Source organism: Nyctereutes procyonoides, unplaced genomic scaffold, assembly GCF_905146905.1.
Source record: "Nyctereutes procyonoides isolate TBG_1078 unplaced genomic scaffold, NYPRO_anot_genome, whole genome shotgun sequence".
Taxonomy (NCBI): domain Eukaryota; kingdom Metazoa; phylum Chordata; class Mammalia; order Carnivora; family Canidae; genus Nyctereutes; species Nyctereutes procyonoides.
The window spans coordinates 12,706,591-12,724,507 of record NW_026575033.1 but is presented as its reverse complement, the minus strand read 5'-3'; the positions used below and the strand labels follow the sequence as shown (position 1 = coordinate 12,724,507).

General features: G+C 35.5%; 2 protein-coding genes across 7 annotated transcripts in view; both read right to left on the bottom strand.

Moving 5' to 3' along the window:
* PDS5B (PDS5 cohesin associated factor B) overlaps positions 1-17,917 on the bottom strand; it is a 180,215-nt gene that overhangs the window by 21,938 nt on the left and 140,360 nt on the right. For all 6 annotated transcript variants that reach the window (XM_055317387.1, XM_055317388.1, XM_055317391.1 and 3 more), the window contains exons 22-26: positions 13,625-13,693; positions 12,110-12,246; positions 10,194-10,317; positions 4,158-4,362; positions 1,384-1,498 (exon numbers count right to left, since the gene is read on the bottom strand). In XM_055317387.1, coding sequence (XP_055173362.1) covers positions 1,384-1,498; positions 4,158-4,362; positions 10,194-10,317; positions 12,110-12,246; positions 13,625-13,693 — 650 coding nt within the window. The remainder of the gene's footprint in view (positions 1-1,383; positions 1,499-4,157; positions 4,363-10,193; positions 10,318-12,109; positions 12,247-13,624; positions 13,694-17,917) is intronic.
* Positions 16,142-17,825, bottom strand: LOC129504611 (vimentin-like). Its single transcript, XM_055317393.1, is given in 3 exon segments — positions 16,142-16,908; positions 16,910-17,105; positions 17,108-17,825. Coding segments are annotated over 3 exon segments (1,392 nt in total). The 5' UTR covers positions 17,811-17,825; the 3' UTR covers positions 16,142-16,415.

Below are 17,917 nucleotides of genomic sequence, written 5' to 3'. Positions count from 1 at the left end.
ATACTGGGGCAATTTAAAAATAAGCCAAAAATGTTTAGTAAATTCTGAAGAAAAATAAATGTATTTCAAAAGCCAAAGTTCTCTGAGAAAGAGGGGTTGTTAGAAGTTTTCATTAGTTGTAATCACTAATGCAGAACTCATTTTGGGAGAACTGCTTATTAAAAAAACAAAAACAGGGGTATCCCTAGGTGGCTCAGTGGTTTAATGCCTGCTTTTGGCCCAGGGCCTGATCCTGGAGACCTGGGATCAAGTCCCACATCAGGCTCCCTGCATGGAGCCTGCTTCTCCCTCTGCCTGTGTCTCTGCCTCTCTCTCTCTCTCTCTGTCTCTCAAGAATAAATAAATAAAATCTTTAAAAAAATAAAAAATTAAAAAAATTAAAAAACAACAAAACCAGAAACTGTGCTAAGAGAGTAACAGCTTTTCCCTTGCCATGAGAAAGTTATCAGTAATTTGATTTTATTCTCTTGAGGCACCTCAAATATTTAAACTATAAAATATTTCAATGAACTAAGAAACCATTATTTTCCTTTAATAGGAAGCTTAAGGTATAATAAATTCATTTATTCAAAACCACAAAGGTCATCCTTTATTATATAGTACAAAGGGGGCTAAGGGTCTCAAACTTAAAGAACTATTCTAGTGTTACAAAGACTTTTCTAAATACCATTATATTTCCCTGTTCCACACCCAGGCATAGATGGTTTTTTGGCCTCTCAACAACAATCTTTGAAAGAATTACAAGTGTCATAAACTTGCACTAGAAAATCGCTAGTAAAGTAGGAAGTGAGGTAGTTCCTGATGACCAGCTTGGTCCATCATTAGATTAGACCATTCTCTCTTCCTCCGGAGGAAGATAGTTACTGCAAGGAAAAAGTGCTATGTGAATAAAATTAATTCACCCACATGAAAATCTAGAATTGCAGAAGAAAGTAGGAAAAGACAAGAACTGGAACAGAAGCTTTTAATGGACTGCATCAACAGAAAAGAAATGCCAGAAAGGTAGAGAAATAGAACAGTAGTACAATAATTATGCTAAATTAAGTTTTGGAAATCACATAGGAAATGAAATATGAAGAGATGGTATGAAAAAAGAAAAATAAGAGAATACAGGAAAGAACCTTAAACTCCTAAGAATTTAGGAAATAATAGAAATAGAACAGTAGTACAATTAATTATGCTAAATTAAGTTTTGGAAATCACATAGGAAATGAAATATGAAGAGATGGTATGAAAAAAGAAAAATAAGAAAATACAGGAAAGAACCTTAAACTCCTAAGAATTTAGGAAGTCTAATAAACTAATTATAATAAAGATTCCGTTATCAGCAGCAAAGAGAAAAAACTTTCAGAAAACATTAAAATGGGATGAAAAAAGTCTTACTCTTTAACATCTTTAAGTTGTTCAATATCCTGTACTTTAACATAATCTGGGTCATGTGCCAATAGGTGAATTGTATATGGAACAACATATTCTGGTAGAAGAGACAATAATTTTTCTGAAAAAGATAAAACAAAATAAAACATCCAGGTTAGAAAACCAAATCTTACTCTGTCTGATGTCATATTTCCTGCACCCCAATAGTTTACCACAACATGGCTAGACGGAAACTATACTGAAATATCCAGTATTGAGGAACATCATAAACAAGTTTATTCGTTATTCATCCACCATGTCCAATATTGAAATGTCTACTAAATGCACCATATGCTAAGGCTATAAAGACAAACATTTTCATTTTCAAATGCATGTGGTAAAAAGTGACTTGAATGTATTAAACAAGACTCAGAAAGATCTATTTTTCTTGTTATTATGAGCACCCCTGTATTTAACAGTTTCTTGTTAAGCTGCTAAGAAGAAAAAGATACATCTTTTTATCAATATGGTGCCAAAATAGGATGACTGATACTCTTTGATACCTGTAACAGAACAGATCTAAAGTAATGGACTTCAGAATTTCTAGGACAGATGAAGTAATAAAACAAACACCTTTTAGTTTAAATTCAAATATTTTTTATTTTGACTGTGATCAGCATATTCCCTTAGAGGTCAGAATGATAAACCTACTTAGTTTTAATAAAGATTAGTCAAAAAGACCAGGATTCATATACTGAACAATTTCATTTGTATTCCTACTTCCAAAATAAAAGGTTAAATCAGATGCTCAACTTGACATATAATACTATGTGTCAATAAGGCACAAAGTTTTATTTATGTCTTTACTGCTGAGCTCAAAAAAAATTGTGTAATATCATTTACTTAAAAGCAGGTATAGAAGAAAAAAAAGTAACAAGTTTCAAAATTCAGTGATTTCAAATTAAAGTGTATCAAATATTTATTGAATGCTATTTTCCAGGCTTACTATTTTTATGGGGACATACTATTTTAAATACAAAGATGAGTAAGACTAAAGACCTCACAGTAAAGTGTTAAGTAGAGACAGAAGCTATAGTTCTATATGAAAGGTGCCCTAAAGTAAGTATAGCTAACAACTACCCAGTACTTCTCTGAACCGTGCATTATGCCAGGTGCTTTACATATATTTAACACTTTAATCCTCCAAATAACCACAAGAAATGAGCACAATTACACCAACTTTACAAATAAGGAAACAAAAGCTCAGATTGCTAAAGCAACCTGCAAAAACACAAGCAGTAAAAAGCAGAAGTGGGATATGACTCCAGAGGATTTATTCTGCAAGGTGAGAAAGGGAGAGAAAGAAAGGACTGATACAGTAACACCAAAACTATATTTTAGAGGATTCAAAAGGTGCAAACCATGCTCCTTGGTTTTATGTTTGTCTAGAAGGGACAGGTAATTTCCAAATAGTGTTGACAACTAAGGAAAAAGATGAATACACAAATTTCAAATAATCCACAGCCCAAGGTGCACAAAATTTATACATAGAGTGAAAGCTTGAAATTCAGGCTTAGAATAAATTATAAAGGGCCATGTTAATGAGTTTCAACTAGATTCATTGAACAATGAAAAACCAACAGGGATTTCAAGCAAGGAAGTGCCATGATCCAATCTGTTGTTTTAGAATGGTATTTTTGATAGTGATGTGTGGTATAGTTGGAGGTAAGTCTGAGGCAGAGAAATACAAAAGAGAGGTGTTTGGAATATATACAATTATCCAAGGGAAATACAGTAGGGTAGGAGAGTTAAGGAGGATGTTCAAGACATCTAGAAGAAGAACTAAGAGGACTTGGTGATTAATAAGAGGAAAAATGAAGGTACAAAAAGGGCCTGACTTCTGGCTTGGATAACTAGATGGATTTTAATGATATTAAATAAATCGGGGCAGCCTGAGTGGCTCAGCAGTTTAGTGCCGCCTTCGACCCAGGGCATGATTCTGGGGACCCGGAAATGAGTCCCACATCAGGCTCCCTGCATGGAGCCTGCTTCTCCCTTTGCCTGTGTCTCTGCCTCTCTCTCTGTGTCTCTCATGAATAAATAAATAAAATCTTTATTTTTTTAAAATTTTTATTTACTTATGATAGTCACAGAGAGAGAGAGAGAGTGAGAGAGGCAGAGACACAGGCAGAGGGAGAAGCAGGCTCCATGCACCGGGAGCCCACGTGGGATTCGATCCCGGATCTCCAGGATCGCGCCCTGGGCCAAAGGCAGGCGCTAAATCGCTGCGCCACCCAGGGATCCTGATAAATAAAATCTTTAAAAAAATAAAGTAAAATAAATCAAAGAAGTCAGAGAGACACAAAAACTGATAACATAGATAGGATAAAGTGAGCAGATTAAAAACAGGCACACAAGCATTTGATATTAATGTCAGCTCTAGGTGAGAACAATGAAAGACAAAAGACCTATACTTTTTTTAAACCTAAAAAGACAGTACACTTAGACAATCTATAAACATACATCGGTGTTTAACTATTTTATTTAAAGTACTTCCAGTGTCATTGCTTATTTTCCTTGACCATTTAGTCAGTTATATAGAGATATGGGTTCATATTTAAATACCTATGTATTCATATTTTAAAAATGACCTTTTTAAAGGAAAAGTTACTGAAAAATAGTAACAACCTTGATTTTATTGACTGCCAATTAGACTATAAAAATAACAGTAACATCATTTTATATTCTATAAAGCTGAAAATAGCTAGAAAGTATACTTTTCATTTTCATAAGATGCTTACCACTAACAGCTGCATGCTGCTTCAGATACTCTCGTCTCACATTTATATTTTTTACCAGACACTGCCTAGCATGAGCTCTTCTCTCTTTTACAGGATCTTTTGCACAAAGTGCACAGATTGCCATATACTCAAGTGGAAGCCGTAATCGGGAAAGGCCTTTGTGAAGTTTCTGAGCAAACACTTGTCTTACTTGATAGCATTCATCCTATAAAGACATAATTATTCCACAGATTATTCACATGGCAGCAAAAAGTAATAACCCCAAATACAAAATTTGAAGGGTAAAGGAGAGTAAATGTATTCACAACCATTGCTTTTGTTCATAAGACTGAGATATTGTGACATGTTAATTTCAAGGCTGGAGTGTTCACCCTAGACCCTAATTAATAACTACCAGTTACATGTGTTAGAAAATACTGAATATAAACAGATAAAACTAACACATATAAATCCATCCTAATTTAAGGTATTAAAAATAGATTAAATAGTATTAGTATCTCCTATTTAGCTTCCTCACTAAGATAAAACTCTGCTCAATTTATATATTTTAGTTTTAACACTGAAAAATCTATTCAGATTAAAATGCACAACTCTGGGATCCCTGGGTGGCGCAGCGGTTTGGCGCCTGCCTTTGGCCCAGGGCGCGATCCTGGAGACCCGGGATCGAATCCCACGTCGGGCTCCCGGTGCATGGAGCCTGCTTCTCCCTCTGCCTATGTCTCTGCCTCTCTCTCTCTCTCTGTGACTACCATAAATAAATAAAAATTAAAAAAAATAAATAAAATGCACAACTCTGAAGGGAAGAGTTACTAATCAATTTCAGAATTACCAAATTACTTTTAGTTCTATAAATGAATCAACTGCTCATTCCTGCTGTGCCTGGTTTCCTTATACTCCCTCTTCCTAAACCACCCACCTCCACTCTCCTAACCAATTCCTTCTCATCTCTAACAACAGCTCCTAAATCTTCCAGAAATCACTGTGTAGCCTTTATCAGGAGGCATCCAGCTTTATGCCCTCTTAGCACTCTGTATATCTCCAGCACAACATTTATTACACAGTATTAAAATGATTGGTTTATATGTCTTACCCATCACTGCTCATTCCTTAAAGACAAGAACTATATCTTTATTCACCTTGGTGCCTCTAAACCTAGCGCAATATCTGGTATACAGATCTTCTGTGGAATAAACTATAGAGCAAAGCTCAATGGGATCAGGGGCGCCTGGGTCGCTCAGTTGGTTAAGTGTCTGCCTTCAGCTCAGGTCATGATCTCAGGGTTCTGAGATCCAGCCCCGAGTTGGGCTCCCAGCTCAATGAGGAGCTCACTTCTCCCTCTCCATCATGCTGGTGCTTTCTCTCTCTCAAAAAAATAAATAAAATCTTTCTAAAAATTCATATAAAAATTATAAACTTCAGTTTATTATACCAAATACCCACTTTTAAAAAGTTTTCTAGCTTTCATAGAAATATTATCTATTATCTATCCTCACACTCAACAAAATAAAATTAATGTTAACTCATTCCTTCCTCAGCATTAAAATTCCCTTGCAGGAGAGGAATCTTCATTATCTGAGAGTATTAATTACATATTGTATAAGTCAACATATCACAAATATATTCACAAATAAACCATTCATTAAAAAAACTAATCTCCACTCAAATATCCTTCCCCCCTTACTCAGATACATTCCCAACCAAGACCATGTTTTTGTAACTTTCTCAAGATTCAGGATCTAACAATGCAAATCAATTACTGAATCATGACTAAAGTAGTAGGATTCCAAAGAGTCATTAAAGTGAAGTTAGAGAAGAACTGTTAAATCATGTGCAGGGCAACTGATACAATTTAATAAAAGATGAGAAAATTGACAAAAATGATGACAACCAGGTACATCAAATAGAATCATCTGCATAAAGAGTTAAAAGATGTGTTCCTAAGAACTGAGGAAGTCTTCAAAATGTTTGTTTTGTTTTTTTGCAAAGATGATCATCCTTTTAATTATGTTATAAAAGTTAAATGTGAAGTGCAGAATGGAGTAATGTGATTTTTATCACAGAAAAATATACTCTCAAAAAAGCAAACAGTATTCTCATGGTTACGGTTGTAACTAATATTTTGTTCAATATAAAGAAAAAGAAGATGGTGTCTAATACTACAAAACGTTTCCTCCAAGATAAAGTTCCAATTAAAAGCTTTTTTTCACTACTAAATGTGAATTTAATTTTAGTCTGCATCTTATGTAAATTCACTTTTAGAGGTCTTTTCTTGTACAAATTATCTAAAGAACTACTGACAGTATCTTGCAAATAATTCAATTACTTTGTGTATCTCACTGTATTATCAACACTTATTTATATTTTCTGTTCTCTAAGAGGTTATGTTCTTGAGAGCAGTAGCTATGACTTAGTCATCTCTGTATTTACAGATCCTAGAACAACGTCAAGCACACAGCAGTACAAATTTTCCATGAATTGCATTCAAATTCTAAAATATGGGATCCCTGGGTGGCGCAGCGGTTTGGCGCCTGCCTTTGGCCCAGGGCGCGATCCTGGAGACCCGGGATCGAATCCCACATCGGGCTCCGGGTGCATGGAGCCTGCTTCTCCCTATGCCTCTGCCTCTCTCTCTTTCTCTCTCTGTGACTATCATAAATAAATAAAAAAAAAAAATTAAAAAAAAAATTCTAAAATATGTAGGTGATTATTAAATAGTACTAAGATTTGTATTATCGAATTTCTATTTCTCCAGATTTATTTTCTATTCAAATATACAACAAAGGCCTTTGAGATACAATACTACCTCTAAAGAGTTCAACTCAAATCAGAAAAATAAGCCACAGTTCATAAATAAATAAAGCACAAGGCATGTATGTATCAAAGGACTGCAGATAAAATCTATGGGGAATAAAAATGAAACCAGCTGTAAGAATCTGAGCAAGTCTTGTAGAGAAGGTTGTGTTTATACCTTGATTTGCAAAAAGGGTCAGATTTGGGCATGCAGAAATGGGAGGTGAGAAGAAAGTCAGAGGCAGCAAACTATAGGCACATAAAAAAGTTATTCAGCTTCATTGGCATGAGGGTAAAGGTAGTGGGTTAAACAAGATTTTTAAGTATATATTTGGATCCACAAATTAGAAGGGCTTGAATGGCCAAGTTGTAAAATGTATGCAATTTTTTCTCTTTTACGAATATAAGGCCCTAAAGTATTTTTGACTGGGGGAATAATATGACTGCCAACTGTGATAGGGAAATTTAACCCACAGTGGAGGAAAAAAAATCTCACAATAGTCCAGGTCAGAGATAATGATGATTAATTACAGTGTTAAGAACAGCTAAGAAGATATGAATGAAAAAACATAATAAATATAGACAGATTATCTGCACTTTTGCAACAAGGTGCAAGGTCAAGCAAATAGTCAAATATAAATCATGCTTTTCAATCTAAGAATGCCATTTGGATTTATTTAACACTTACTGAGGTGCTACATGTTAATAAAGAATAGATTTGGGAAAGATTATGAATTTAGTCTTCACACTGAAATTTCTGTTTAACCTTAGAAGTGGGACCAGACTCTGCCTTGAAAAAAGTTAATGTTGCTAGTGTGAGAGTTACCTACATAGAACATGAAATGGCCAAAAAAGAATGTGTTAGTGGAAAATTAGGTCATGGGCATATCCACATAGAAAACACACATTTAAAGGAAAAGAGAACAACCAAAAATGTAGTCAGAGAAGTATGACAAAAATCAGGAGATAGAAACCAAGGAGAATTTCAAAAATAAAGGTGCAATGAGTGTGTCAAATAATGCAGAAAGGACATGTATAATGAAGACTAAGATCATTGGATTTGAGGCCTTTAACAAAGCATTTTTAGGAAAACGAAGCCAAAATATGAGTAGTGAGGATGAGAGACAAGAGGGTAAGAGAGACAAAGATGTGGATAACTCTTTGAGGTTTAGAGGTTTAAAAAGAAGAGTCATGTGGTTTTACAAGTACAACAGGATTAGGGGGAAAGGTTTTGTTCATAAGAGGGCAACTGAGTGTATGTAAGTTGTGAGAATACGCTAGTAACTAACTTTTAACATGAACACATGTTCCACAGTCCACATAATTCCAAAGCAATTTTAAAACTTGGGCAATTTGAGCTTCCACCTTGGGAATTTGGTGATTGAGATAGTGACATATAACACATACTGTGCTAGAAAATCTCTAGAAGTTCTTAAGTGTGGATACTTTTCCATACAAAGGACATTTCACAATTTGTACATACTCCTTATACACAGTAAGTTTCAAACACAGCCCATTTCTTTCACATATTTCCTGACTTATGTAAAAATTTCCACTTCAATACTGGTAGCACCAATACCCTTAGAAATAGCAGACCAAGAAAATGATAACAGACTGCAAGTACTACCAATTTAAAAAAGTAATTACAAAGGTTGTTTTCTTCTAAGAAATTCAGTATATACCTTTTAAACAACTTTCACTTTCTTGCAAAATACGATTACCTCTAAAATTAAGTGAGGAAAACTAAATATGGAAATTATAGACTCCTCAAATTCTCATTTTCAAATGGATTAGTGTAATAGCTGAATTACACGCCTAAGACTAAAAAAAATCATAAACAAGATAGGGAATAGCTATTTTAAACACAAAAACTGACAAAATGATTACAATTAAAGAAAGATGATTGTTTATCTACGGGTTACACATAAGCACTAATTTTTAAATAAGCAGAAGGGTGGAGAAAAAAAAATCACAATAATCTCTGAAATGAATGCCAAATTCTTATACATAAGATTAATGGGAAAATTAAGTGTAAAATGACCAAATAATGAATTAAAAAATCATACAAAGTGATATAATTAAAATACTGTTACTCCAATATGAATTCTGTAAGACCGGAGTACAAATCCATTAGTATCACTGCTAATAATTTGAAACTTTAACTGGCCTAAATAATAAGAAATGCTTCTAATCTGAAATTAATCTATATCATATCTTTGTAATAAATTTCTGTATATTTTATCTTCCATTTAAGAACTAAATACATTCAATCCTCATTATTTACACATCCCAAATTTGTGAATTCACCTACTCACTAAAATTTATTTGTAACCCCAAAATCAATGCCTTCAAGCCTTTCATGGTTACTGTTGAGTAAATGAGCAAAGCAACAACCTGAATTGTTTGACACGTCTGAGCTGAAGATGAACACAGCAATGCTTTGCCTGTTGTGTCAGCTCTCATATTAGAAACAAGTGTCTTTTTGACAGTCTATTTAATGCCATTTTTGTGTTTTTGTGCATTTGTTGGTGATCTTGTTTAAAATAATTCTCAAGCATACTGCTCTTTAGCATTCTTAAAAGCAAGAAGGTTATGATGTGCTTTAGGGAGAAAATCTGTTAGTGAAGCTTCATTCAGGTACGAATTACAGCTCTGTTGGTCATGAGTTCAATGTTAATGACAACTATATATTAAATAATGTGTCTCTACATTATGTACTGATAGACTGACAAAAATGCTGTGACCAGAGGCTTGGAGAAACCACCCCTGTATTTTCCTTTCAAGCAATGGTTCAGTATTCACTAATTTAGTGATAGGGGTGATGGTAGAAACAGAACTACTACAAATAACAAAAATCAAATGTATTGGGACGCCCGGGTGGCTCAGGGGTTGAGTGTCTGCCTTGGGCCCAGGGCGTGATCCTGGAGACCCGGGATCGAGTCCCACGTCGGGCTCCCTGCATGGAGCCTGCTTCTTCCTCTGCCTGCTTCTCTGCCTCTCTGTGTGTCTCTCATGAATAAATAAATAAAATTAAAAAAAAATAAAACAAAAAAATCAAATGTATTGTGTTAGCAACCTACAATTCAGAATTTTAGAACTCTGAAATATTTCTCATGCATATACTTTCCAAAAGGAGACAATACAAGATTTTTTTTTTTTTTTTATCTCTACATCATGGTAGACTTTTTTCTTCCTAAAAGTCAAAGACCATATAAAGTCATATTCTGTTATGGCCATCTTCCTTACATTGATAGCTAATGCGCAGAGCTGATACTGTTCTAATGTGATGATTTCATGATAACAAGGTTCTTGGGCCAGCTTCACAATAGCACTCCCAGCAGCAAGTCTCAGACGTGACATATCTGGTTTACTAAAAAAATAAGCAAGAAAGAATGTAAATTAGATTTCTAAATGTCTACACAAAAACATCTTTATTTGCTTTACCTAATTTTGTAAAAATTCCTGTGGCCCAAAAAAGGATGGAAGACAATTTAGTGATACTGAACATCCTATTGAAATTTACTTAACTTTGGAAGATGCTGTTTAATACTACAAAATTCTTCTTTTGAGTGTAGTCTATACTAAAATCATTTAATTCTTGCATCCTACACAAAACAGCTTTTAGCCAAGCTTAGAACAAACCTATTTGTATGTCTAGTTACTGGGTCTAAAGTCCTCCATTACGGATTTTTTTTGGATATGTGTTTGCTTACAGATTAAGTACAAAAATATCCTAACTTGTTAATCAGTCAACTAATGTCTAAATACAAAAGCAGAATGAAAGCAAGTGTAGTGGAAAATATCATATTTTTTAGTTAGAATTCAACTTTTCAAACCAAGAGGCTCCTTTTAAATTTAAGAAAATTTCTGCTTAATGAGACACACTTCAAAGATTAGTATATTCTTAATAAATACATCAAAACAATCCTTCCTAAGACAGTGATCTATTAGATGAATTACAGGAATTTGGGATTGATGTTAAGGAGGGAAAGTTAGTAACTTCCTAACTGTCCTAACTAGGATCCCTTATGTACTTCCACAGTAAAAGATGATTATTCAATTTATTCATAAAACAAATATATGTCTACTGTTATATATAGCACTGAGAGTGACATAAAAGATACATTTTTGGTCTTCTAAAATCAATGATCTAATTGGTTTAAGACCCTCCCCACAATGATCTTTCTAAGGATCATATAGACACTGACTGAATGCATGACAACATTTATAAGGTTCTGAAGTTACATGTCCCAGAGTTGTTTTTCAGTTCATCAACAGCAATACTCCAAGTGCCTATTATGAGGTCATTCAACCACCACTAAAGGGATGCCTGTGTTTCTTATTGGAGTTTATTTAGGAGAAATAAAGATAATTAAATATTTTACAACTAAGTTTTTGAAGACCAAATTTCTATATAAAGATTTTAAAAGCAAACAAATTCACATATATTTCCAGAATTCAAATACACATTTGATTTCATTAAAGAATAACAAGAAAAACAGGTGAGATGAGATCTAAATAGGCACATAAATAATGACTAATTATCATAGTAGTTAGACAAAGTAAGTATAATCTTTATCTCTATTTTATAAATGAAGAAACTGAGACACAAGGTGGTTAAAGTACTTTGCTAAATGTCACCTTGCTGGTAAGTGGTGTCAGGATTTGAATCCAGGTCCTAGTCCATTTTTTTTTTCAATCACCACACTAAATTACATCTTCCAGACAAAATAAAGTGCATGTGTTTATGTCATTTAAGTACAAAGTTTACATATATTTATACTTCTGGAAACAGATTTAGTAAATTCTCTTCTACCCAGTGTGTTCTTTTATATATTATCAAGAATGGAAAATATCAGTTACTGATTAATTAGTATACTAACCATTCTCACATTAGATATTCAAAAATATCTATTGAGATATTTACAAGCATCTATTGTTTAAAATATTTACAAAATAGTAATACCCTGTCCCTGACATAGGACTGTCATTTTTTTAATGACTGTCATTTTGAAATAACCAGTGTACAAAAGCATATAATAAAAGTATATGCACACATACATAGGAATACTAATTATTTTCTTAGAAAGAAACTGCACCATTAAACAATTACACTAGATACTGAAATACTATGCAAGAATTTTGAAATAATAAATACGTACCTAATTTTTCCCTGTTCTGTCAAGTCTCCATCACTATGCAATATAGTAGTTAGTAATCTTAAGGTAGATGTTCCTGATTTACTGTGATTATTTTTCATTCCAAGGAGCCATCGAACCATCATTTTAATAGCCTGGATCTATTTAAAAGACAAATGGACAAATACAATATTGCTACTTTTTAAAGAAATTTTGTATCAACCTTAAAAAACTGAAATGGTTTTAATGGATGCTTTTTAAGTTAAAAAAAAAAAGAAGAATCATTCTTTTTTGCATATATGAAGACAACTAAATGTCTTAAAGATGTTTTACTCTCTTATCCAGGCAACTGACAAATGAATGATTTAACTAAAGATTAGGTGTTTGTTTTTTTTTTAATGTTTCCCCACCATAAATTCTATTCTTCAGAATCCAGAGTAAAATCATGGTAACTTCCCTAGTCAGAAAGCTTAAGTTCCCAACTGCAAATTATATTCTTTCTTTTGTGCTATGTTTTATAGTTATGAAGTGCTTATGCACTTTAAAACCTGTTATTGCCTCTAGTGTTTCCAACAACCCTTTCTGAAGGCGTGCATATTACCTCTCTTTCACATATCTTAGCTTTTTTATAGTTCTATGGCTCAGGACTGAGTCAAGAACAGTGGCATGTGGCAGACACTCTTCAGATCCTTTTCCTGGGCCATTTGTTAAGCATGAGCTTAACTACAGGCAGCCTGCCTTCTAGTCTAGTGTTACCAGACTACATAAAACTGCTACTTGACACTAGTGCTAAGAAAACAGATTTATACTGCAAAAGCACCAAGCATCATTCCACGAACTACACTATAGGTCTGCAGAAACAGTATTAGAATCTGAAGCTGGAATAACATAACAAAGTTCCTAATATAAAATATAAACCAGTACACACATACATACACAATATAAATGGATTTATATGAAACTACAACTAGAAAAACAATATTTAATATATTTGTTCCTGGCCTTCACACCATGTATAGTGAATTGAGATGAAGCCTACATTAAGAGACTATAAATCATTTTAGTAAATCAATCCTCTCTACACTAGTGATGAGCAATCTTTTATGTATTACTCCTAACTCAAGGAATAATTGGTTGAACTTTCTTTTAAATCAAAATAAAAAGTTTTATTAAATATCATGGAAAAGATGAACAGTATTAAAACCTGTATGACTATCTTTACTGAATAGAAGAATGTACATGAGAAAACCAGCAATGTCTTTTGCCATAAAAAGGTTGATAACCAAGAAGCAGAAACATGGAGACAGTTTCAAACGTCTTTGTTTTCACATTAGATTATGTGCAGTGCCCACAAGGCCTCAGGTTTCTCATTATTGCCCTATACTCTCAGAGCACAGGAGATAATATCATACAATATTAAAAATTAGATGATTTTAATAGCTATATCTTTACAACAAGAATAGAAATTTTAACACAACTTTAATGATAATACAATCTAGTGAAGGTAATAAAATACATAGATCTGTGTATATCACTCACTTTGACCATTGTCTCAGGAGAAACTTCTTCATCTGGAACCCAAAGCTTAGTTGTCTTTTTTCCTGGGAGCTAAACAAAGATGAAGGACTTTAAAACATAAATAAGAATTTTCATGTTTAATTAAATTTAGTGAATATTTACCTCCTTCAGTGACAGTCATTACAGATGACTAAAATACCTATTTCTCAAAAAGGTTAGAAGAATTATCTTCACTAGCAACCACATAAAGCACTTACACAACCATCAGCAGTTGGTTCCTTCTGCGTATGAGGTAGAACTGCCTTAACCTCTTTTATATACTTCCTTACTATTACTCAAGACAGCTGGCAAGGGGTAAGATTAAAAAAAAAAATACAGCCAAAGAGCATAGTTCCTAAGGAAAAAAGTATATATAAAAAGTCTTGAGCAGAAGATAAATTAGAAAGGCTTGCTGTTGACTGTAAGAAAGACCATGCATTAATAATCTTCCTACCTAAATCCCACTAAAATGGCACACATTAACAGCATAGCTGGAAAGCAAAAAGGGCCAAAAGAAGGCAAGAATCTTTAGAATATTTTTAAAAACACAAAATATGCAGTAAAAATATCAGCAGAGTTAGAAGGTTTTTATCTCCATAAAAGCACAGAAGGAAACATCCTCCAAAAAAGATAGTTTTTTTCAGCACAATCACAGAATAATTCTGAGATGATAAAGTACAGGTATTTCAAGATGTGCATTTACAGTGGCAGCCAGGAAATTAAAGTAAGGTGACAAAAGAGCTGCACCCAATCTAGAACACTGGAGATCCCAGTATACAACCAGCTGACAGGAATGATTTCCAGAGGCAGCCTAGGAAACAGAAATCAAATAGCAGCTCAGGCAACCCTCTGGCAACAAGAGAGGTAGCCCCAGCATCTGGAAGGCAAACTCATCAAACATATACAGCTTATGAAGCACTTTAATTGAGAAACACCTTCAAGTAAAAAGTAGAAATAATGAAAAAGCAATTACATTAGAAACAGTCTGATGAAATTTCTGAACTAAAAATTTAAGAAGATCCCAAAAGATTCCATGGGGAAAGCTTCCAAAAAAGAAGAATCAGATTCATGTCAGATTTCTCAGCTGCAAAACTAGATGCCAAAAAACAATGTTCTGAATTTTCTGCAGCCAAGTACCCTGAAAGATAGGATTTTAGTACTCAAGAGAAAAAATATTTTTAGCAAGCTAGGACAGAAAGAAAGTTTCCAAATTATGAGCCATTTTGAAAGAATTATTCAAAGATACTCTAAATATTTAATTCGTAAGAAAAGTCAATCAACATTTTATCAAAAAATAGAAAAAGTTATTATAAATAAAACTGACAGATGGTTCAAAAATAATAAACTAAACCAAATGCAACAAAACCAATGACAGAGAAAATCTAAAAATAAGAGGATGAAAAATACCAGTCAAGATAAAAAACATGAAATGGAATAAGGATTTAGTTGGAGTACTGGCATACACAGGATATTGAAGTATTTTTAGAATCTTATACCACAATAAGATATAAAATTTATAAACATGTGGACAACCAGCAGAGTAGTATCAAAAGAAAACAAAAGTGATTTAAAAAAAAAAGGTAAAATAGAAAACTTCACCATCACAAAAGACTTGAATATATCACTTCCCAAAAAAACCTGATAAAGTTGAGATGAAAAATAGTAAGAAGCACATATAGAAACATAAGGAAATTAATATAGAGAGAAAATATTCGAGGATTAGAAAATAAAAACTAGCACCCTTTTAAAAAATTTTATTTATTTTGAGAAGAGAGAGAGAGACAGACAGACAGACAACGAGTGCATTCATATGTTAGGGGGCAGAGGGAGACAGAGTCTCCAGCAGAGAGAGAGACAGACAGACAACGAGTGCATTCATATGTCGGGGGGCAGAGGGAGACAGAGTCTCCAGCAGACTCCCAGCCTAGTGCAGAGCCTGACAGGGACTTGATCCCACAACAAACTGAGATTATGAACTAAGCTGAAACCAAAAGTCTGGAGCTCAACCAACTGCATTACCCAGGCGTCCCCAAAACTGGCATTCTTCAGAAATAAAAACAAGAAAATGTTTAGCAAGAAACATGGATGATATAAGATCAAAACTATAAAATAATTCTCCAAATCAACCACAAACATAAAATGTAATTTAAAAAAAATCAAAGTACCTAACAAAGTTAAACAAGAAAAAATTTTAAATTTTCTTTACAAAGAAAATCACAAAACTTTAATGAAAACATCTTGTAGAAGAGCAAAGCAATGGTAAAGAACAGAGGCTATAAACACTAGGAGTGGTTACAATGCAGAGGACTGAAAGAATGAAAGATTACTCAATAACTTTTGATATGAAATTTGTCCTAATAGTAGGAAGAAATGAAATCCTTAAGTCACATCATACAACCAAACAAATCAAATCAATTCCAGATGGATTAAATTTTTCTGTTTTTTTTTCTTTTTAGTTTTTCAAAGATTTATTGAAGCAGAAACAAGTTGGTCAGATACTTGTTGGAAAAAAGCAGTTTTAATGGTATTCAAAAATACTTTTTAAAAAGTATCCTAGCACAAGTTTTCTTCATAAACTAGATTATGTTGTAAACTTTCTCCTAAATCTTTTAAGAGTGTTGGTTATTGAGAACTAGAGATTACTCCTAATTCCAAATCTATCTTGCGCTCCTGAAAAACTGCAGAAAGGCACTTGAAAGCTGTTTCTTTAAAATACGGATTTCTTTTTTTTATTCTTGCTGGTAATAACTGCTGCACCACATCTGGGCAAGCTTCACTCAAGGTCATCATGATGCTGAGACGTTTCGTTGATAACCTGTCCATCCCTAGTTTCAACCGTCTTAATCAGAAGTGTTCTTTTTGAGTGAGTGTCAACCAGAGGGAGTGAATCCAGGATGGTTTCCCTCAGGTACAGGGAAGAAAAGTTTGGAAGAGGCAGAGCAATCCTGCTTTCCTTGCCTTCCAGCAGCTTCCTGTAGGTGGCAATCTCAATGTAGAGAGCCATCTTAACATTCAGCAGGTCCTGGTACTCCCGAAGGTGACGAGCCATTTCTTCCTTCATGTTCTGAATCTCATCCTGCAGGCGGCCAATAGTGTCATGGTAGTTAGCAGCTTTGACGGCAAAGTTCTCTTCCATTTCACGCATCTGGCGTTCCAGAGACTCATTAGTCCCTTTGAGTGCATCCACTTCGCAGTTGAGGGACTGCACCTGTCTCCGGTACTCATTTGACTCCTGCTTCGCCTGGCGCAGGGCATCATTGTTCCTCAGAGAGGTCGTCTAACTTGGACTTGTACCATTCCTTGGCCTCCTGAAGGTTCTTGGCAGCTAAGCTTTCATATTGCTGGCGTACATCACGCAGGGCAGCTGTGAGGTCAGGCTTGGAAACATCCATATCGATTTGGACATGCTGGTCCTGAATCTGGGCCTGCAGCTCCTGGATTTCCTCATCATATAGTTTCTTCAAAAGGCAATCTCTTTTTGCAAGGATTCCACTTTCCGCTCAAGGTCAAGATGCGCCAAAGAAGCACTGTCAACATCCTGACGGAAAGACTGCTCCAGCAGGGTGCTCTCGGCTTCCTCTCTCTGAAGCATCTCCTCTTGCAACTTCTCCAGGAGCCGCATGATGTCCTTGGCCAGGTTGTTGCGCTCCATCTCAACGCGGGCCTTGTCATTGGTGAGCTGGTCCACCTGCCAGCGCAGCTCCCGCATCTCCAACTCGTAGAGGTCCCCCAGGCGCGACGTGCCCTGGCCCTTGAGCTGCTCGAGCTCGGCCAGCAGGATCTTGTTCTGCTGCTCCAGGAAGCGCACCCTGTCAATGTAGTTGGTGAAGAGGTCGTTCAGCTCCTGCAGCTCCACCTTCTCGTTGGTGCGCGTGTTCTTGAACTCGGTGTTGATGGCGTCGGCCAGCGAGAAGTCCACCGAGTCCTGTAGCAGATGCGTGCCGGGCACACTGCTCCGCAGGCGCACCGCGGAGGAGCGCGTGGCGTACGCGCCGCCCGAGGACGAGGCGTAGAGGCTGCGGCTGGTGCTGGGGCGCAGCGCGCTGCCCAGGCTGTAGGTGCGGGCGGACGTGGTCACGTAGCTCCGCGTGGAGCTCGGCCGGCTCCCAGGGCCCGGGCCGCCGAACATCCTGCGGTAGGAGGACAAGGACACAGACCTGGTGGACATGGCAGCTGAGGGTGGCGGTGGGCTGCGCAGCTGCGGCAACACGGACTGGCTCGGGTAGGACCGGCGAGGGAGGGTGCGGGAGCGCTGCTGCGGCTCTGGCGCGGGGA